The sequence below is a fragment of the Rhinatrema bivittatum genome, chromosome 2 (assembly GCF_901001135.1).
Source record: "Rhinatrema bivittatum chromosome 2, aRhiBiv1.1, whole genome shotgun sequence".
NCBI lineage: Eukaryota > Metazoa > Chordata > Amphibia > Gymnophiona > Rhinatrematidae > Rhinatrema > Rhinatrema bivittatum.
In genome coordinates this window covers 314190537-314214128 of record NC_042616.1, presented here as the reverse complement: position 1 = coordinate 314214128, position 23592 = coordinate 314190537, and the positions used below count along the sequence as shown (strand labels likewise).

At 44.2% G+C, this 23592-nt stretch overlaps 1 protein-coding gene across 2 annotated transcripts in view; it reads left to right on the top strand.

Moving 5' to 3' along the window:
* The window catches only part of VWC2 (von Willebrand factor C domain containing 2), a 310713-nt gene extending 287543 nt beyond the window's left edge, over positions 1-23170 (top strand). For both annotated transcript variants that reach the window (XM_029589754.1, XM_029589756.1), the window contains exon 4: positions 21172-23170. In XM_029589754.1, the coding sequence (XP_029445614.1) occupies positions 21172-21323 (152 nt within the window). In that variant the 3' untranslated portion in view covers positions 21324-23170. The remainder of the gene's footprint in view (positions 1-21171) is intronic.
* Positions 23171-23592: the final 422 nt, after the last annotated feature.

Below are 23592 nucleotides of genomic sequence, written 5' to 3'. Positions count from 1 at the left end.
TGCCGATGTAAAATGTCTAACACGTCAATTAAATGACGAAACAATAGTCTGATCATAAGCTACACCTACTAGAGGACCACACTAGCTAATGCTTGTTCAGCAATTTGTGAAAGGTTTGTTCAGCAAAAACCAGAACGCATGTGTGAAAGATAAGAGTTGTAAAGTGCATAAAAGTTTGCTCCGAAGGGGGCGTGGCATGCAGTTGTACTGAGCCTTTGTCTTAGCTGCATCTTGCTGGCAATAAAAGTCTATCTTTACGGATCAGTTGTCTGGACCTCCTTACTGACTAAAAAGAGACGGTTACAAAAATATTGCCTCCATTGCTTCAGAAAACAGTATCCAGTGTAGAGGAGCATGCTGCTGGATTTGACTGTTGCACTTCTGCTGCCCTTCAACTGTCAGCCTTAGAAGGCTCTCCCCTTTCCCTTCTGCTCCTAAACAAGAGGGAGAGGGAAAGGCGGCAATGGCACATGCTCTCCAAATTTCAATTGTTTCTGCCTGGTACTGCCTTCCTCTCCTGCCATTCTGCATCTAAAAACTATCTCTTCAGTTTAGGGCAGGGCTGGCCTTTTATTGCTGCTACTAGGCTGGACTGGCTATGAACCGATTCTTCTGCCCCTGCCAGAGCTACCAAGCTTGCCATTCCTTCCTTTTCCTTTTCCTAACATGATGGAAATTGTTAATGTGCACGTCCTACTGGGGGTTTGGATATTACAAAGAAATGCATTTATTGATATTGTAACTGTCACATACACACCCACAGTGTATGTGTGTGCTATGTGCACTCATTGCTGACTGACTCTTTTTCCAATTCACATTGTGATGAAGTGCAGCCAGCTTTGAGGCAGGAAAACCTGGGCTGGATCAATGCTGGGAGAACCTGGAGCTGATTTACGCAGCAGAGGGCCTATTTTCAGACCATTCGAAAATTGCCCGGGAAAGGGGCACCAGCCCACTCTCCCAATGAAATAAAAGGCGAACAACTGTGCCCTGCATCTCGCAGGACACACTATGTAGTGAACTCAACTGTGCCCCGCATCCCGCGGGGGAACACAGAGAAAAATGGCCTGAACAAGAGTCACAGAGTCGTGACGAACTGTCCAAAGATGTGCATTCATGCCCAGAGGCCTGGGAGAAAGGTAAGAGGATGGGAGGAGGGGGGAAGGGGAGAAGGGGGAAGGGAGCCACTGCCAGGCATGCACCTGTTAAGCTTTCAGAAGGACATTGATAGGAAAGAGGGAAGGGGAAACCGTAACCCTGGCAGGGAGGCTTCGGGGTTGCTCCCGTTTGCCCAAGCGGGACCCCGAGGCTCGTAGCTACCTAAGGGCGGGAACGCCTCACTGCTCCCGTACACGCGCTTCTATTGAAGGGCGTGCGCTACTGCCCGACGGAGACATAGGGCCTCATTTTCCAAGGAGTTACCGTGCGGTTCCTAATGTGGCCAATAACTACACCTCTTTCATTTGCGTTACAGGTTTATCGTGGTTCATGATGTCTCCTGACAGGCCTGTTTCAGTATGATGCAGGCTGAGAGAGAGAGACTTACCTAGGCAGCAGAGGGCGCCTGGGAGCAGGAAAAAGACTACAACTCCCAGACTTACAGAGGCACAGCTGAGCCAATGGGCAAGGGAGGACTCTGATCATGCAGCTGAACTGAGCTCTTGTGACTCAGACACAACCGAACCAATAGTTGTGGAGGAGGAAGGCATGCCAGAGTGGTTCGACTGGCCAGAAAGGCTGAGCTCCTCAGGGGAGGAGGAGGAAATGGACACAGTTGCCCCAGCAGAGGAAGCCGCTGACTCCAGCATGGAAACGGAGTGTATAACATTGCTAAAAGAGAGGATTTTGTATATTTGGGATGTTTTACTTTGTTTTGCTGCACTGTGTTTTGTTAAAGGAATGGGAAGGCCGTAACCTGCTGCACAATGGAGGGGAGTTGGGGCGGGTTGTGCAACTCCCAGGCAGGGCGGTTGTTTGTTGGCTAGAGAAGCCAAGCAGTGTTTGTCCCTGTGCAGTGGGAGTTTATTTGAACCCACTGGGAGTTTTTTTTGTGGCCCATGCATGGTCGTCGATGGGAACTATAAAATAAAGGTCTGTTATATTGTCTACAAACTGCTTTGTGTTTTTTTGCTGGGGAGTCTGGCTGGACTGTCTGCCAGGCAGTTCCCCCAGCACTTGTGCAGACCCTGTGAGGGCCTGGAGGCCCACGTCGAGGCCTGGAAAACTGAAGTGCGGCAGAGCCCGGTAGCGGAGATCCCTGGAGAGGAAGTGAATCGGGGAACGGTGCGGCGCAGGACTACCTCCCTGTGAGTGGCGTCATACGTGATCTGCGACAACATACACAACATCTGTTAAACATTTACCCTACCAAAAAGACTTGATGTCTGGTAAGACTCTTCTTATCAGTCTATCAGTGTACCCACCTTATTGGTGTCCAGAGAGAGACAGACAAAAAAAATCACTAGCACTGCTACAATCTCCACTTTGTCTCCTACTCTGATCCTCCCCCAATAAAGACAAAATTCAATAAAACAGTGTCATTGCCACTATCTTTCTGGCTCAGTGAGTGAGACCACTGCAGCACAGAAGTAGTCTGTGAAGATGACTGAGCAATATCTTGTGGGGCTGGAGCAGAAACCATGCTGACTCCAGCCTTTTCTCATGCAGCTTTTATTAATATAAACAGCAAATCAACAACACAGTAGACTGCCTACCTTTGCAGTGTACTCACAACTCAAACCTTCCCAGAGGGTGTCAAGAGCTCCTACTTCTGGAGATGTGGGAGCCTCATCTCATGTTCCCAGCTGGGCTCTGCCCCCTAATGTTCCCAGCTAGGTCCCACCCATATGACTCTTCCTGCCTAGCAGGATCCTGCCCACAGAGCTCTCTCCCTCTATGGAATTTAAGGTGGACCAGGTATCTATTGTTAAAATTAGTGAGGTTTGGGTGGACCTTGGACACTGTGGCAGCTGACCACGCCCACGGGGGGAAGTCCTGTGAGGGGCCACAGGTCAGGCTCAACTCTGGACACACAAACACAGATATCTTTATTTAGACAGTTTGAGAAGCCACCAGAGGTGACAGTAGTGAGTAGAAGATGTAGCCCGGCTGGGCTAGTATTCCCCAGGGTGCTGGAACAGCAGTTCCTCTGGTAGCAGTGCTGTAATGGAGAGAACTGAGAAAATGAGTACAATAGAACATTCACAGAGTCCCAAATATGGAGAAGCCCCGAGATAGGGAGAGCAGGCCCTCAAGGAGCGAGTACCAGATCCCTGGGAGCAGGGAGACTCATTGGCAAAGTACTCACACAGCGATTCCATGTAGGAGATGGCACTGGCGCTGTAACGGAGGCAGCCCTTGAGGAGCGAGTACCTGGTTCCAGGGAGACAGCTCTGAGGAGTGGATGATAGTAGTACTCACTGATGGTGTCTGTAGCGAATTCTTCCAAGTAGAAGAGGAGATAGATGCAGGCAGCAGGTCAGGGAACATGGGCCCTCGAGGAGCGAGTACCGGGTACCTGACAGTGACCTGAAAGAAGCAAAAGAGGCCCCAGAGGAGCGGGTACCCCATTAGCAGAAAAAGTCCAATGGAAGTTAGAAAGGCAGAGTAGCTGGGTACGGAGAGCAAATCCCATCCGTAAAATTCCCCTTGCTAACTCAACAGCTAGCAATAAACTGTAGGCTTAAATATACGGGCAGCGTGACGTCATCACAGGGGGACACCCCTGAGGAATGCGCCAATGAGGAAATAAGAACGAGGCCCGCGCGGCACGCGCGGCCTAAGGTACCTGGAGAACATGGCAGGAGGCAGCGCCCAAGCTGGTCCAGGGACGCCAGAGAGGACAGCAGGCGGACGCCGCAGCAGCCAGGCGTCCGTGAAGAGCAGGAGGAGCCACAAAAAAGGAAAGGTAGGCGGAGTGAAACCATCGGGATGTGACTGTCTCAACATCTATCCAGGTCCTACACAGATTAAGGAGAGAAAATAGGGTCACTCCTTCACATAGCCCTTTACCAGTGCCAAATCAAAAAGTTTATAGTTTGCTTTTTTTTTTTAGTCTGGGAAGGATTCTCCAAACATGTCCTTCTCTACCAACTGCTACAGAGGAAATACAGAGCTTCTTGTACATGCTCAAAGTTTAAAGTGGGAGTAGGTCAGTGTCATTTGATCCATATAGCAGCTATAGGCTAGTTAAAAAGACACTACACTGTGATTTGTCCTCTGTGTGATTTCCTTGTCAATTTGTCCTGCCTTGACTCTGACAAGCTGTGAGGTCACATAGGCAAAAGTTGGTTGCTATAGTTAGCTACACCAGTTTATTTGTTTATAGTATAGCCATAGACCTCAATGGGCCATAGAATGGGAAATATAAACAAATGAGACAAAAATTTTAATCTCATATGTGGTACCCCCTCTATTTGTTTTGTGCATTCACAAAAGAAACAAAAATAGACTCATATGTTGTGATATACCAATTTGTTTCAAATGACTGCACATCCCTACAACATTCTAATCCCTCTCAGATTTTAGCAAATTATTATGGGGCCTATGAACTACAGGTTTTCTCACGTTTTGTTTGAAAGGAAAACATGCAGGGAGGATAACTTTCAAAGAACTCAATACATCCCCATATATGCGCATATTTGGCTGCGCATAGATCTACTAGAGTATTTTATAACTTGTGTGTATCAGGTATGCACAGATTATAAAATATATGTGTGTCTACCTCCAACATGCACATGTTTGTTTGGCACACGTGAATACCTGAAATGCATTGAAAGAGTGTACCTTTCCTACCTATTTTATAAAGATATGCATGCATATCTTTAGGTGACTTTTTAAGAAGGTTATGCAGGTAAATATAATATACTATCATAGCAATTTTCAAAAGCCATTTACCTGTATTAAATGTGCTTAATATGGGTAAGTCCTATTCACAATTCAATGGCATATTCTGTATCAATTTTCAAAAGCTTTTGAAAATCAAGCCCAATATTTGGAAAAAAAATATAACTTGCTCATCTGAAACCCTGATGTATACACAGAAATTGGTATATTTTAAAACACTTATTTTTAATTGAAATTGCCAGTTTGCCAATTGAAATTGCCAGTTCTCTCAGCCCTTCTCCAGGTCATTGAGATCCTCCTAGTACTTTACCCCAAATGCCCCAATCCAGCCAGACCTCCCACTCAACAAATAGCAGACAATAGATATCAATTGCACTAGATAATTAGGTGGTGTAAAAGTGGACAAGTGCAAGGTGTTGCATATAGGGAAAGATAACCCTTTCTGTAGTTACACGATGTTAGGTTTATAAAAACAGAAGAACAGAAGAAATTGCCATGCTGGGTCAGACCAAGGGTCCATCAAGCCCAACATCCTGTTTCCAACAGAGGCCCATCAGGCCACAAGAACCTGGCAATTACCCAAACACTAAGAACCCATGCTACTGATGCAATTAATAGCAGTAACTATTCCCTAAGTAAACTTGATTAATAGCAGTTAATGGACTTCTCCTCCAAGAACTTATCCAAACCTTTTTTGAATCCAGCTACACTAACTGCACTAACCACATCCTCTGGCAACAAATTCCAGAGCTTAATTGTGCATTGAGTGAAAAAGAATTTTCTCCGATTAGTCTTAAATGTGCTACTTGCTAACTTCATGGAATGCCCCCTAGTCCATCTATTATTTGAAAGTGTAAATAACCGATTCACATCTACTCGTTCAAGACCTCTCGTGATCTTAAAGACCTCTATCATATCCCTCCTCAGCCGTCCCTTCTCCAAGCTGAACAGCCCTAACCTCTTCAGTCTTTCCTCATAGGGCAGCTGTTCCATCCCCTATATCATCTTGGTTGCCCTTCTCTGTACCTTCTCCATCGCAACTATATCTTTTTTCAGATGCGGCGACCAGAAATGTACACAGTATTCAATAGGGGTGTGCATTCGGTCCCTACGTATTGGCAATCCGCAACGGATGTGGCCATATTCGTTGTATTCGTGGGGAAGTGAAATGTATCGTGATTCCCCACGAATACACGAATATTCGCCGATTTATTTGGCCGCCTAAAAAAACAATTTAAACAAACCCCTCACCCTCCTGACCCCCCCAAGACTTACCAAAACTCCCTGGAGGTCCAGCGGGGGGGTCCAGGAGCCATCCACTGCAATCACACCCTCGGTGCTGGTTTCAAAATGGTGCCGGTAGCCTTTGACCTACTATGTCACAGGGGCTACCGGTGCCATTGGTCAGATCCTGTCACATGGCCATCGGTGCCATCTTGTGCTCCTACCTTGTGACAGGGGCTGATCAATGGCTCCGGTAGCCCCTGTGACATAGTATGGGCACAGGATATCGGTGCCATTTTGATTAATGGCAGCTGACTGTCCGAGTGCAGAAGGTCGCTCCCAGACCACCAGGGACCACCAGGGACTTTTGGCAAGGCTTGGGGGACCCACCTGACCCCCACAAGACTTGCCAAAAGTCCAGCGGGGGTCCGGGAGCGACCTCCTGCACTCTGGCCGTCGGATGCCAGTACTCAAAATGGCGCCATTCGCCTTTGCCCTCACTGTGTCACAGGGGCCAACCATCGGCCCCTGTGAAATAGTGAGGGCAAAGGCGATCGGCGCCTTTTTCAAAACTGGCATACGACAGCCGGAGTGCAGGAGCTCACTCCCGGACCCCCACTGGACTTTTGGCAAGTCGTGTGGGGGTCAGGAGGGTCCCCCAAGACTTGCAAAAGTCCCTGGTGGTCCAGCAGGGGTCCGGGAGCGACCTCCTGCACTCAGACCGTCGGCTGCCAGTAATCAAAATGGCGCCGATAGCCTTTGTTCATACTATGTCACAGGGCCTACCGGTGCCATTGGTCAGCCCCTGTCACATGGTAGGAGCACAAGATGGCCATGTGACATGGGCTGACCAATGGCACCGGTAGTCCCTGTGACATAGTAGGTCAAAGGCTATCGGCACCATTTTGAAACCAGCACCGAGGGTGTGAGTGCAGGGGATGACTTCCGGACCCCCAGCTGGACCACCAGGGAGTTTTGGTAAGTCTTGGGGGGTCAGGAGGATGTGGGGTTGTAGTTAATTTAATTTTAGCGGGGGAACGAATCAAAATGGACGTATTAACGGATCAGGGTGCCATACAGTCGAATGCAACGTATCCTCCCCCGACAAATCCGAATCCCGAATGCAATGTATGGCGTCCCTCTGCACATCCCTAGTATTCAAGGTGCGGTCTCACCATGGAGCAATACAGAGGCATTATGACATTTTCTATTTTATTAACCATTCCCTTCCTAATAATTCGTAACATTCTGTTTGCTTTTTTGACTGCTGCAGCACCCTGAGCCAACGATTTTAAAGTATTGTCCACTATGATGCCTAGATCTTTTTCCTGGGTGGTAGCTCCTAATATGGAACCTAACATCGTGTAACTACAACAAGGGTTATTTTTCCCTATATGCAACACCTTGCACTTGTCCATATTAAATTTCATTTGCCATTTGGATGCCCAATCTTCCAGTCTTGCAAGGTCCTTCTGTAATGTACTACAATTCACTTGTGATATAACTACTCTGAATAATTTTGTATCATCCGCAAATTTGATAACCTCACTCGTCATATTCTTTTCCAGATCATTTATATATATATTGAAAAACACTGGTCCAAGTATAGATCCCTGAGGCACTCAACTGTTTACCCTTTTCCACTGAGAAATGTTGCTATTTTATATTAAGAGCTACCACCCAGGAAAAGGATCATTATGGATAATACTTTGAAATTGTTGACTCAATGTGCTGCAGCAGTCAAAAAAGCAAACAGAATGTTGGGAATTATTAGGAAGGGAATGGTTAACAAAACGGAAAATGTCATTGTTAGGTTCTTTGTGTTTTGAACTAATAGTGGGCCCTTGGGTCATGGCTACTGAAGACTCTGCCCATGGGGAGGAGCCCTGTGGGCCCTTATCACAACAGGCAAGGTCTCAGCAGTGATGGACAACAGAGGAAATAACTTTATTATACAGCTAATGGTGATCTGAGGAACGGATCAATGGATTCAGTCCAGAGAGTGTGACCAGCAGCTGGTCGGTCTGAGTAGTAATCCTCAGCAAGGATTAGTCCGGTAAATACCTTCTCTAGGCGTAGCTTGTATGGGCAACTCCGGTAGTGGTCCACAGCGCGGGGTAGGCCGGAGCCGATAGGAAGTTGCACAAGACTTGAGGGATCCAGTAGTGGCCCGCAAGCGGGGTAACCTGAGGATCCGTGCCACAAAGGTAGAAGAGCAGGTTCTATACTCACGCCAGTACTATAGAAGTAGATGCATGATCAGGCACCAAAGAGATCCGGATAAAAACAGCAAGGGTCACCCAAGGACGATGCAGGAACTCACTGAAATAGAGAGCAGCAAGTAATGGCTCTCTGAGGAGCGGATAGCCCTGAGTGCGGCAAGGCCCCCGAGGAGCGGGTACCTAGGTGACCCAGTAGGATAATGAGACAGAGTCCCAGTGACGGAACTAGCAGGACAGGAATCCTTGCTAATTCGTATTGCTAGAAGTCATCTGGGTTTAAATATGGTAGGCGGATGACGTCATGCGGTGGGGACACCCTCGAGGTTCCCACCATGACGCGTTTAAGAAGGAAGCAGGCGCACGCGTGCGTGCCTTAGGTAACTCCGGATGTAAGATGGCTGCTGGGAGCGCCCACGCCGTCCCAGGCACGCCATGAGGGTCGGCATGTGGAAGTGGAGGCCCCCATTCTCCCCAGACTCGGAGCTGCATAGAGAAAGAAGGTGAGCAGCAAAGGTCGCAGCCACCTGCGACTGACGGGTGCAAAGTACCCCCCTTCTTAGGGCCCCTCCCCGGGGGTTTCGGCCTCCTAGGATGAGCAAGGTAGAAGCGATGTAGCATCTCTTTGTCCAGTATGTTGGCAGCAGGTTCCCAGCTGTTTTCTTCTGGTCCATACCCTTCCCAGGAAATTAGGTACTCCCTGTGCTTTCCTCTATTTTGCAGACATCCAATATGTCATCCACCTTGTACGCGATGTCATCCTCAGCATCAAGGGGTTGTGGATCAGGAGTCTTATGAGAAAACTCTGAGAGGATAAGTGGTTTCAGGAGTGAAACGTGGAAAGCACTGTGTATTTTCATTGAGGGTGGCAACCTCAAGCTGTAAGTCAAAGGTCCCAAATGTCGGAGGTCGGTGAAGGGTCCACTATATCAAGGAGCGAATCGAACCGAAGATAGCTTGAGTTGAATATATTTGGTACTGAGCCATACCTTATCTCCGGGCATAAACAGGGGAGCTGCTTGATAATGAGCATCATAGAATCTTTTTGCGCATTGTCCAGCCTTATGGAGAAGCTCCTTGGTCTGAGTGCAGAGTTGATGAATCTCGTCAGCAGTAGCTTGGGCAGCCGGAGACGTACCAGTCAATGGTATGGGAAGTGGTGGAAGTGGCTGACGGCCATATACAATCTGAAATGGTGTGGTTCTTGTGGCGGATGCCAGATGCAAATTCAAGGTGAACTCAGCCCAGTGTAGTAACTCTGCCCAATCATTTTGCCTAGAATTGACGCGGATGCCCTGTTCATTCTTTCTGTTTGTCCATTAAATTGGGGGTGATATGCGGAAGTCAAGTCCAGAGAAATATCAAACTTTTGACACAGTGCCCTCCAAAACTTGGCGGTGAACTGGACTCCTCTGTCCGATACAATGGGTTTCCGCATCCCATGTAAGCAAAGGATATGCCACACAAATAGCTTGGCTAATTGCTCCCGGTAGAGCAATAAAATGCGCCATTTTCGAGAACCGGTCCACAGTAACCCATATCGTATTGTTCCCACTAGAAGGAGGTAGATCAACCATGAAGTCAGTTGCAATATGCATCCAGGGTTAATCAGGAATGGGCAAAGGTTGGAGCAGACCACAGGTGCGACCGGCAGGAGGCTTTTGCCTGGTGCAGGAGGGACAGGATTCCACGTACGCTTGCAAGTCTTTTCTCATAGACAGCCATCAATAGTATCGCTGTAGAATAGCAAGGTACGGGCTTGTCCAGGGTGGCCTGCTAACTTAGAGTTGTGAACCCAATTCAACAGTTTCTTCCTTAGAGACAGTGGAACCACCATTTTACCTGCGGGAACTGAATGGGTAGCGGCCAGCATTAACTTCTCAGGGTCAATGATGTGACATGGTTTGTCTGGGACATCATCAGGAGTGAAGGACCTGGAGAGAGCATCTGCCCAAACATTCTTCTTAGCAGGACGATATTTGAGCAGGAAGTTGAACCTGTTAAAAACCAGTGACCATCTAGCTTGGCGATGATTGAGCCTCTGAGCATGGCTAAGATATTCCATGTTCTTGTGGTCAGTGAACACGGTTATCTGATGTTAGGCACCTTCTAACCAAAGGTGCCACTCTTCAAACGCTAGCTTGATGACAAGCAGTTCCTTATCGCCGATACCGTAATTCCTCTCTGCTGGTGTGAAGCGTCTCGAGAAGTACGAGCAGGGATGTAGAACAAGTGTATCACTGTGCTGGCTAAATACGGCCCCATCACCGACGTCTGAGGCGTCCACTTCAACAATGAACAGCTTGTGAGGATCAGGATGGCATAAGCAGGGTTTCTGAAGGAAGGCCTTTTGGAGCAGTTGAAATGCAGAGATGGCCTCTGGAGAGCAGTTTGAAGGGTTAGCCCCTTTTTTTATCATAGCGGTGAGGGGAGCAGTCAAGGTAGAGTAGTCCTTGATAAAGGTGCGATAATAATTTGTAAAGCCAAGAAAGTGGCGTAGAGCCTTGATACCAGTGGGTTGAGGCCACTTTTTATCTGAAATCCCTTGTTGGACACGAGGAATGAAACAGACTCTTGATGAAAGACACACTTTTCGAACTTGGTGAACAGGCGGTAATCCCGAAGCTGCTGTAAGACAGTAATGACATCAGTCTGGTGGGTTTGCACATCATGGGAAAAAATGAGATCTACTGTACAAATGTGAAGTAAACGACCACACATTTGTACAGTAGATCACGCAAAATGTCGTTCATCATATTTTGGAATATGGCCGGGGCATTACAGAGGCCAAAAGGCATTACCAAATATTCAAAGTGGCCATCGCAAGTATTAAAGGCCATTTTCCATTCATCACCATGATGGATACAAACGAGATTGTAGGCGCCTTTCAGATCCAGTTTTATGAAAATCTTCAGCCCCCTGGAGCCAATCAAATAATTCTGAAATTAACAGTAAGGGGTACCAGTCTTTGATGGTGATCTCGTTCAGACTTCTGTAGTCAATGCAAGGGCGAAGGGATCCATCCTTCTTGCCGACAAAAAAGAATCCGGCTCCTGCTGGAGATTTGGAGGGTCTAATAAACCCTTTCTGCAAATTTTCTTATATATAAGCCATCATGGCCTCAGTTTCTGATAGGGAGAGTGGATAAACTCTTCCTCTGGGTGGCTCGGAATTGGGCTTTACATTGATTGCACAGTCAAAGGGTCTGTGCGGTGGAAGCACATCTGCAGCTTGCTTTGAGAATACATCTTGAAGCGTACTGTGGTGGTAGACCAGGAGGAGCGAAAGTAGTAGCCATACATGGCAGTGGAGTTATTTTTTTAGACATCTGTTATGGCAGTCAGGGCCCCATTGAGACAGTTCCATAGATGACCAATTAAATTGAGGAGAGTGCTCTTGTAGCCAGGATATGCCAAGCACTATAGGGTGGATTGCTTTTTCGAAAACCAGGAACGTGATGGTCTTTGTATGCAAAGATCCCGTGCGGAGGCAAATAGGCTGTGTTGTGTTTGTTACTTCTCCAGGCAAGGGCTCGTCATGAATGGACGAGAGGAGCAGTGGTGTGGGTACTGGCTCAGTAGGAAGTCGTAGGTACTCTATCAATCTTTTGAGAATAAAGTTCCCACCTGCACCCAAGTCAGTTGGAAACAATCTGTGTCCAATAGTCTCCAAAACAATTATTCCAACAAAAAGAGGCAACCAACCCTGGTTCACATCGGAACTTAAACGGATGAAACAAGATCTACGGCACAAGGAAAACAGATGGCGCAGAACTCCGAATTCATCCACCATCTCAGCATACAAAGGAACTTTTCATCTTTACAGATCCTATATTCTAAGAACAAAAAAGGAATACTACGCCAATAAAATCCACCACCTTCATTATGATGCTCAGGCCCTCTTCTCATATGTAGCTCAAATCACTAAATCAGCCCCCCCTTCAATACCAGATGAACAAGCACTCTCCAAGGCTAATGAGCTCGCATCATTCTTCCTACAGAAGATTTCAAATACGCTCGCTCTCCTTCCATCTACAACTACACCTCTCACCTCAGCCAAGAATCCGCACTCCATCACAAGAGCAAGCTCAACCACTTTGAAGCAATCTCTTCCAAGGAGATCGACTCCCTTCTAAAAAGACAGAAACCAACCAACCACCCGGCAGACAATATTCCTTCCAAACTATTACTTCTCATCCCAAACACTATTTCTGGACCCTTGACAAGTATCATAAACTGCTTCTTTTTTTTTTTTTTGTAATATATGTTTTATTGGGTAAAAACAGGAAATAATATAACAACCATCCAAAAAGAAACAGGGGTACAAATACCATCCCGTATCACCCAAGCTTTTTCTTTTATCCCATTAAACATTAGAAAATCTAGCAAGTTGAACTCTATCTAGAATCCCCCTCCCACATAAACTGCTTCTTAACTCAAGGATCTTACCCAGACAGACTAAAAACCGCTTCCCTCAAAACTCTCCTTAAAAAACACAATCTAGACCCCAACGAATTATCCAATTACCGACCCATCTCCAATCTCCCATTCTTAGCCAAACTAACGGAGAAACTGATAAACAACCAACTTTCAGACTATCTAGAAGAACACAACATCCTATACCTTTCACAATACGGTTTCAGAAAATCACGCAACACGGAAACTCTCCTCATATCACTTACAGACCATATTATGATGGGGCTAGACAAGGGACATTCCTTTTTACTAGTCTTGCTTGACATCTCGGCGGCTTTTGACACCGTTAACCATGCCATCCTCCTGGAGCGCCTAACAGACATCGGTATCTCCGATTCAGCCCACAACTGGTTCAAGTCCTTCCTCTGCAATAGAACCTTCAGAGTCAAAATCAATAATAAGGAATCACCCCTGACAAATTCCCCACTTGGCGTACCACAAGGATCTTCCTTATCTCCCACGCTGTTCAACATCTACCTCCTCCCCCTCTGTCAGCTGCTTACCGACCTCAATCTAATCCACTGTCTCTATGCAGACGACGTGCAGATTCTGATCCCTATAACAGACTCCATCTCAAATGCTCTCACTCACTGGAACAACTGCCTTCTATCCATTACAAACTTTCTCAACAGCTTAAACCTGGTCCTTAATGACTCTAAGACGGAGCTCCTCTTCATCTCCTCAAACCAAAACAATTTCCACCTTCAGACCACCCACAATACTCTTTCCACCCATCAATATGTAAGAGACCTCGGGGTAATTCTTGACAATCGCCTAAACCTGAAGAGAATGGTCAATACCACAACCAAAGACTGCTTCTACAGACTCCAGGTTCTAAAACGTATCAAACCCCTTCTATTTTTCCAGGATTTCAGGACAGTTCTCCAATCTTTGTTGTTCGCCAAAATTGATTACTGCAGCGCCCTCCTTCTAGGCCTCCCTAAATCTACCACCAAGCCATTACAGATGATACAGAATGCCGCAGCGAGACTACTGACCAATACCAACTGTGGAGACCACATATCTCCCATCCTCAGGAACCTACATTGGCTACCAGTGAACTTTAGAATCCTACACAAATCAATCACTCTAATACACAAATCCATCCACCACCAACTTCAACTAGATCTCGAAATCCCTTTCAAACTACATTCTCCAAACAGACCAACGAGAGAAATTCACAAAGGAATACTGCAATTTCCCCCTACTAAAGCCACACGCCTTACCTCGACAAAAGACCGAGCCTTCTCGATAGCAGGCCCAGATATCTGGAATAACATCCCCGCAGACCTCAGATTGGAACCCTGCCTCCTAACATTTAGGAAAAAACTCAAGACATGGCTCTTCAGTCAAGCCTTCTCTGAACCCCCTGACATTCACTAGTCTGCTCTTACTCTATGCCTGTAGGACATGACTGAATTGTTTAGCCTTATCTCCTGCCTGGACAATAGACTCCAATACTCCTAAGCACCTTAGGCATTATCTTAATAATAGTATTATAATTATAAACTTCTGCCTGCTATAACCTATCTTTCCAGCTGATTAAGCTTCCAAGTTCCATATTCCTTGTTCAATGTAACTTTGCCTCTTCCACACCTTTGTTTAAGTTTGTTGTCACTACAGCTGTTTACCCTTGTTCGATGTAAACCGATCTGATATGGTTTTGCCCATGAAGGTCGGTATAGAAAAGTGTTAAATAAATAAATAAATAAAGTCAACCAGGGCTTGAGTGATGAATTCGAGAGGCCCAGAGATGATGGAGACATGAAGAGTCAGTGGAGGTGAAGGAGCAGTTAGACTTAGGAAGAGTCCTCCAGTGGATCCTAGGTCTGCGTGTTTCCTGGACAGATAGGGCAGGTTTGAACTGCATGGCCGGTCTTCCTGTAATACATGCACAGGCCCATCTTTTTACGAAACTGCTTCTCCTTGGCTGTGTGATGACTACGGCCTAATTGCATAGGTTCAACTTCTTCTTCAGGGCTAGGTGCAGCCTGGACTGGAGTGGGCGGCAGATTCCGTGAATGGATACCACTGGATACATGCTTCTTCAGAGGTTTTATCTCATCTGAGCGTTCACATATACGGTGGTCAATTCGCCCAGCAAGGTCCATCAGTGAGCTTAAAGTGTCAGGTAATTCCTGAGTGGCAAGTTCATCTTTGATGCGGGAATTGAGTCCTCGTAGAAATATAGCTCTTAGGCAACCTGAATCCCATAGGAGTTCGGAAGACAGGGTCTTGAATTCAATCACATAGTGGTTTGGTTCCCTGCTGGAGATCCAGGAGTGCTGAACCGGCAATGAAATGGCGAGCGGGGTCATCAAAAACTGACTTAAAGAGAGCCAGAAACCCAGGCATGTCATTTAGGATTGGGTCTTTGCATTCCCAAAGGGGTGAAGCCAGGCCAGGGCTTTCCCATCCAACAGGGACAAAATGTAAGTAATCTTGGTAGTTGCAGTAGGAAAGTAAGCTGGTTGTAGAGTGAAATGCATACAGCATTGATTGAGGAAGCCCCTACACACCAAGGAGTCTCCTGTGAAACGCGTGTGGGCTGGTAGAGGAACTGTAGTTCGCCTGGTAACCTCCGGGGGGTGATACATTCTCGCTGGAAGTAGAAGAAGTAGAAGAATGCTTCAGTCTGGAATTCAGCTGGTTAAAGGCGGTAGCCAACGTAACGAGAAACCTCTGTTGCTCGGTGATCCATTGGGCCAGGCCAGGGATGGCCTGCAAGGCTGAGACCTGAGCCGGGTCCATGGAGTTAACAATCTGTTACTTTCTGTTTGTCTAGAACTAATAGTGGGCCCGTGGGTCGTGGTGAGTGAAGATTCTGCCCACAGGGAGGAGCCCTGTGGGCCCTTACCACAACAGGCAAGGTCTCAACAGTGATAGACAAAAGAGGAAACAACTTTATTATACAGCCAATGGTGATCCGAGGAGCGGATCAATGGAGTCAGTCCAGAGAGAGTGACCTGTAGCTGGTCGGTCCGAGTAGTAATCCTCAGCGTGGAGTAGTCCGGTGAATACCTTCTCTAGGCATAGCTTTTGCGGGCATCTCCGGTAGTGGTCCACAGCATAGGGTAGGCTGGAGCCGATGGGAAGTTGCACAAGACTGGAGGGATCCGGTAGTGGCCCGCAAGTGGGGTAACCCGAGGATCCGTGCCACAAAGGTAGAAGAGCAGGTTCTGTACTCACACTGGTACTGTAGAAGTAAATGGAGGATCAGGCACCAAGGAGGTCTGGAATAGAACAGCAAGGGTCGTCCGAGGACAATGCAGGAACTCACTGAAATAGAGAACAGCAAGTAATGGCTCTCCAAGGAGCGGATAGCCCTGAGTGCGGCAAGGCCCCCGAGGAACGGGTACCTAGGTCACCCAGTAGGATAACGAGACGGAGTCCCAGTGACGGAATTAGCAGGACAGGAATCTTTGCTAACTCATATTGCTAGAAGTCAGCTGGGTTTAAATATGGTAGGCAGATGACGTCATGCGGTGGGGACACCCCCGAGGTTCCTGCCATGACGCATTTAAGAAGGGGACAGGCGCGCACGCACGTGCCTTAGGTAACCCTGGATGTAAGATGGCTGCCAGGAGCGCCCACGCTGTCCTGGGCACGCCATGAGGGTCGGCATGTGGAAGCGGAGGCCGCCAATCTCCCCAGACTTGGAGCTGCATAGAGAAAGGAGGTGAGCAGTAAAAGTCGCAGCCGCCTGCGACCGACGGGCGCAACAGTCATAATGCCTCTGTATCGCTCCATGGTGAGACTGCATCTTGAATACTGTGTACAGTTCTGGTCGCCGCATCTCAAAAAAGATATAGTTGCACTGGAGAACGGTACAGAGAAGGGCAACCAAAATGATAAAAGGATGGAACAGCTCCCCTATGAAGAAAGGCTGAAGAGGTTAGGGCTGTTCAGCTTGGAGAAGAGACGGCTGAGGGGGGGTAAGATAGAAGTCTTTAAAATCATGAGAGGTCTTGAACGAGTAGATGTAATCGGTTATTTACACTTTCGGATAGTAGAAGGACTAGGGGGCACTCCATGAAATTAGCAAGTAACACATTTAAGACTTTTTCACTCAACGCATATTTAAGCTCTGGAATTTGTTGCCAGAGGACGTGGTTAGTGCAGTTAGTGTAGCCAAGGAAAAAAAAGGTTTGGATAAGTTCTTGGAGGAGAAGTCCATTAACTGCTATTAATCAAGTTAACTTAGAAAATAGTCACTGCTATTACTGGCATCTGTAGCATGAGATCTTCTTAGTGTTTGGGTACTTGTCAGGTTCTTGTGGCCGTGTTTGACAATTTCTTATGTTCTTATGCTCATATAAGTTGCCAAATCTACTTGTATAAGTCTTTTATAAAATAGCAACTTTTGCATGCACTTTTAGCCCCGCCCTATAATGTACCTAAGCTGCCCTTTTAGCATGTGTAAACGTGCATGTAAAACTAAAAATTTGTGTATACTTTTGAAGTTTATAAAATAGCATGTACTCGAGTACAAACTACGATTGTGCATATATGCTCATTTTTATGCACATTACTCCTTTAAAAATACACTTTTTAGTGTTTAAATGCCTTTGCTTTAATACAGTAAAGTCATGCATAAGGGTTTTCTTATGACTGCATAAGAGTAGAATTAGGAATTAATTTCTTTTCAATTTAGAATGTTTCTATTTGTCTAAATTTTGCAACGTTCATACCCATACTGGCAAATCTCTGACTTGTCAATTTTGCCAATAGAATGTACTTTTTTTTATGCCAGCTCAGTACTTTTCTGTCTGACTTCAGTTTGCTAATGAAATATTATTTTGGTGCATGCTAAATTTGTAAATTAGCAGTGGTTAATCAATGTATGTTAAATTAGCACTAATTAGAAATGAAAACTTCTCTGGCTGTCAATCAGCTACAAGTTCCAGAGAGCACTACCTCAGGAGAAGTCTGCTGGAACTTCATAATTCAAGCAGTGTTTCATAAAATGTTAAAAAAAAAAAATGTCATGGATCCTAAAGATGGTTTTAGATCATGTTTTGGATATGAACTACAACTTGCAATATAAACTTCAGTGCTGTCTCAGTTGTCTCTCATACAAGGTAAAATATACTACACCAGATACAATGGAGTTATCAAATTTATTGATGTTCTGTTTATGTGTGCTTTTCCTAATTTAGGAAATAATAATGAGAAAAGAATGCTATAAAGTAAAGGCATGCTATATATTATAGAGTAGGTGACAGTATAGCGAGGGATTCACAAGAAAAGCTGTTAGTGTAGGTGAATGGTTTGAGTATTTTTATAAGTAGGATCCACTTTTTTCTATGATAGATATCATCATTTGCATTTTAATTAAATCCATCATGGGCCTGGATTTATCAAAATGCACTAAATATCGCATGCAAGAGGAAAAGGGGTGTGTTAATAGGCAGTTTATGCCAATACCTATGTGAAGTGCTATCTTACCACAAATTGTGATAACTTTTTGCACTTTGTGATAAGTGCCAGAATTGTTATATTTCCTACATACAACCACTGGGGGACCATGTTTAGTAGTTTTAAGCTCCTGGAGAGCCAGCCTAGCTATCAGGGCCACTGGGGGGGGGGGGGGGGGAGAGAGAGAGAAAAAGAAAGAGAGACTACCCATCATGTCCTCACACTAGATAGGTATTTATATCTCTATGAGAGGTCCACCTAGTAACTCGAGGTAAGGTTTAGGTATTAGCGTAGGGGTTAGGGGCCCTTTGACATTCAAAGTGAGATGTACGAACAGAACAGTGCAGTGTTCTCTTAACCTAGCTTGATGGACTCTCTACCTGGGTAACATCAAGCTAGGTTGAGAGAAAATTGCACAAATCTCATTTTTGGGTGAGTTTCCTCACTCCGAAGGTCATCAAATCTTCACAAGAGAGCACTGTTCTGTTCGTACGTCTCACTTTGAATGTCAAAGGTCCCCTAACCCCAACACTAATACCTAAACCTCACCTTGAGTTACTAGGTGGGCCTCCCAAACAGATATAAATACATATCTAGAGTCAGGGCATTATGGCTAGTCTCTCTCTTTCTTTCGCACATGTTAATGACGTTTTTGCATGCGTTAAAAGCATTTCTTGCATGCAAAAACGCCATATAGCACTTTGATAAATAACCCCCATGGTTATCACGAAGCTTTAGCAAATGTTAGTTTAAGAAAGCACTCACACACAAAATATTTAAATGACAAGAGGCAGCACCAAAGAATGAAGTCACATATCTTTTAAAGGCTATATATAGCAGTTAGTCAGCTCAGTCTTAATTTGCATTTCCGCATGGCCGCCTAAAGAGCCAGAAATAGCATTCTAAAGCATGAAAAATCATATCTTAAAAGCATCTGAAAATTCAGGCTGCCCATGTTGCTAGGCTGTAGTGCTGTCATGTAGGCCATTTGAGTGCAAGCCTCTTGCACGATTAAGGTTGGTAGAACTCAGGCATACCACACAAGTGAAGGGTTTGAGCTTCAGGAAGGAGGGAAGACAGTTGTTGCCTCAGTGGCAGCAATATTTCAAGTGCTACATGCTTTGAGATTGAAGGGGCTGGGGAAGTTATCTTACAATTCAAGAAACTGAAGGCCGTTTGTTGAATCTCAAATATATATATATAGATATATATATATAGATATATATATATATATATATATATATATATATATATATATTCCAGAAGTACACTATATTTGTCTAAAATTTCAAGTATGCAGAAAAATACAATATTTGTTCTGTGATCTTATTTGGAGGCCTATTTCCTAAAGGTCATTACAAGTCTGTGTTACTGCAGACTAGTGCAGCCCATTTAGCCTGGTACTTACTATAGGGCATAGAGCCATGATAAAACTGCTTTCATGCGGTATTCACTAAACGGCATACGGCCTTTAGTGAACACCACATTTAAAGTAGTTTTCCATGGCCAATAACATGTACATTGCTGACGGCGATAATGCCGCTGAGTTACCGGCCGCAGAAATGACAGTACCACTCCCGAACCATCATTATTCCTGCCGTTCATGGCCTTATAATCTCCCTCCCTCCCTCCCAAGATCTTTTGAAGGGGGATCCATGCCCATATATCTGTGCCCCCACAACATGAGATAAATAATAAACTTGAGCACAATTAATATATTCTCAATTTGTGATTTTCTTTATATTTCTTTTGTAACCCAAGTCTCCCCAGCTGCATACATGATGATGACTTGCAAACTTGTTACAATGATCTATGTCAGTAGAGGTTAAATGTCACTTAGGTAAAGTTCAGGAACTGACAATTTTAAACCTACATCACAATTAACGAGAAGAGACTTCATTCCCCTAAAAAAAAATGCATAAATAAATAAATCTCTCTCTCTTCCCCTCATGAAGTAAGAGGCTGTGTGCGCCATGGCCCTTCACCATGCCTTTTCCATTTGCTGGTGCCCAAAGATCTTCAGGAAAGGAGCAATCCCCATTTTTTTTCCTGCCATGCTGGTTCCAAAGGTGACAATGGCACAAGCTGACCTGATGCTTTCCTTTTGCCCCTTGTGTGGAGGGCAAAAGAAAATGTTACATCAGTCAGTGCCCTTGGAACCAGCAGGGCAGGATTAAGTGGGGATTGTTCCTGCCCCAACGATCCTTGTGCTCCAGGGGATAGGCTAGGCTGGGGACTCGGAGTTCCTTACATCAGGGTATGAACCCCTTTCAAAGATCTTAGGGAGCTCAGCAGCTGGGCCTGGGGCCCCTTCAAAGATCTTGGAGGGACAGGGAAGGTTGTTGGGTCACAAGAATCGTTATTTTACCTAGACGAGAGGGGATCTGATCTGGGACATCAGCAAGCATATTAGCCTGTTGATGCCTTTGGAAAAAGGTACTAGTGAGGTTACAGCACATTGCATAAGTGAATGCAATTTCCACAGTAATCCATTTTAATATTAATGAGCTGGTTGTCATGTACTTGCATGTGACAGAGTTCATTAATATTTTTCACAAGTTATGACTTTTTTGCATTAATGGTAACACAGGTGCTAGTGTTACCATAAACTCGCAGTAACACACGTGTTTAATATACCTTAATGTGCTACTGCACTTTAAATTTTGAGGTGCCTGCAAGCAAAGGACCAATAATAGCACACGATAGAACCTGGAAGGAGCACTGTCAGTGACATAAAACTAAATTCTGTAACCAAATTGTGGCAATAGAAATAACTTCTAAATAAGCCATAAAATATTTCCAATGACACAAAATGGAGAGAATGTCAGCCTTTTTAAACTGATAATGGGAACTAGGAACTATAGCCAGTAATGTTGACTATGAGCAACTCTTTCAATTAAACTCAAATGCACTGCCATAGAAATATGGCACTATATACACTACTTGATATAGCCAGTAATTTCATGTTATATTCTTTGATTCTGTTGTAGGGCCAAACTGTTTTGCAGAAACCATCGTCATTCCAGCAGGTCGAGAAATAAAGACGGATGAATGCACAATATGCCACTGCACTTATGAAGAGGGCACTTGGAGAATTGAACGCCAGGCAATGTGCACAAGACATGAATGCAAGCAAATATAGAAGAAACGGGCAAGCAACTTCAAAGGACTCAAAGTTTTTATAAAATATTTTGCTGATACTCCCATTGTAAATGACCTTGGACAATCAAAATGCTTAAGGGGAGAAAAGTTTGCAGAGAGAAGACTATAAAAAGCAGAGAATAGGATCTAGAAACTATTTTCATAGTAAAGTTTAAGAAATACATTTCAAAAAAGTTTGGATATAAAAACTTTGTCATAAATGTGCTTTATCCTCACAGTGAGTATGCTAATGTACACTTTGGAGTGAATTTTCAAAGGATTTACGTGTCTAAAAGTAGCATATATCATAGCAATTTTCAAAATCCCATTTACGCATGTAAAACCCAGTTTTATGCACGTAAATCCTTTTGAAAATTACATCCTTTAAATATAAGTATCTATAAAACCATTATAGAGCTTAAATGTTTTATATATAGTATATAATGAAAACTAAATTACCATTCTGTCAACTCGAATATTTGTGCAAATTCATCATATCTAATATGTCTGTCCATCATATTTTGCCATACAGTATGTGACATTTTATTAGTGGCAACTATAGTATATTCATGGCCAAGGGTGGTGAAAAAAAATACAACCAATTTCAAATGAATATGACTTCTAAGGGGAGGGGGAAATTAGATAATTTATCAAAATTTTGTTCCAGCACAATCTTTTTTCCATATTTATTAATGAAAATAGTGTAGTATTTTGAAGGAAAACCTTGCTGATGCAAAACTACTTTACAAATCCTTCCCTCAAATATTTGACTTTTTACATACCTGAGAAGGGAAAAACAGCATGATTGATTGTAAATGCTGTTCCTATTTAGGCATCAATTATAATATTTTGTTTTTTATTTATCTATTATTTTATTTATTTTATTTATTTATTTTTATTTTATTTTTATTTAAAAGTTTTTATATACCGCACTAGGGGTAGTAGTCTATCCATCTTAGCGGTTTACATATTAAAAACATGTTATTTAAGAAGCTCGAAAAGGAAGCAAACTAGCACACTGCACTGAAAATGTATTAAGTTCCGTACTTGTGCTGATTTTACTGGCAAGTTTATTTTTAGTTCTGACAGTGTTCATATATTATCTGCAGATGTAATGATTGTGGAGGGAGAGATGATCTAGGGCAACGGCTCCCAAATCTGTCCTGGGAAACCCCCAGCCTGTCAGAGGTTTCAGGATATTTATAATAAACAAGATAAATTTGCATGCACTAGAGACAGTGTATGCAAATCTATCGAATGCATATTCATTGTGGAGATTCTGAAAACCCAACTGGCTGAAGGATCCCCCAGTACAGATTTGGGAATCAATGCTCTAAGATTAGAGAAATGGGCTATGCTTCCCAAGTCATAGGTTATGGTTTCAAGATTTCCCTTTTCACTATCTACAGTATTTAACCGACATCTCCCTTTATTTCCATGATGCAGTTAAAAACAAGGCTTTTACCTTAATTTGACTTTCCTTGTCAACAAATTAATATTACTATTTATATATTTAAATATAGAGAAAAGCCTTTCATTTATTCTTTTCAGTTGACTATTTATATTTCAACATGTGCCAAAAAGTGCTGTATGATACAATGAAGGCAGGAAAGAATATTTATGGACTGTGGACATAATCTTTGAACAAAGATAAACATCCTGTTTGTTCTGAAGTGATTCTCAGCTCTAGTCCTCATGTCAATACTGTTTTTCAGGGTGACCAATATCTGCACATGAACCAGGTGCTTAGACCAATAGTATACAAACATGTTGCATCATATTCATTGTGCCTGTAAAACTAGAACTGTTTGGGCTCCAAATAGTTAAGAAGCACTTCTGTATTGCAATATGTGCTTATAAAACAGTTTATTCTTCCAATCCTTGCATTTGGTAGTCAGACATTTTTCATGTGAATTAAAGTTGGTTCCCTCAATAGTTTCAACACTATCATTGACAGTAGCACAGAAATACAAAAAAAAAACCCATTCATTCAATACACGTGAATGATTTTTCTCTTGCTCATTCCTTCTTGGATCAGAACACAAGACATGGGTCTGTCCATATATATTACAGCACAGAGAAACAATGAGCGCTAGTTCCTTCATAGTTGTCTGCTTCAGGCTGCCAGCCAATGTACTGCCTTACTGGGTAGATGTACAGTTTTTATTTGTCATCATATTCTCTATTTCTAAAATAGAAACCTTCCTAATACTTGTTTAGACTTTAAAGAGTTCATGGCTTACATGTGTTATGCAATTGTTTATCTAACT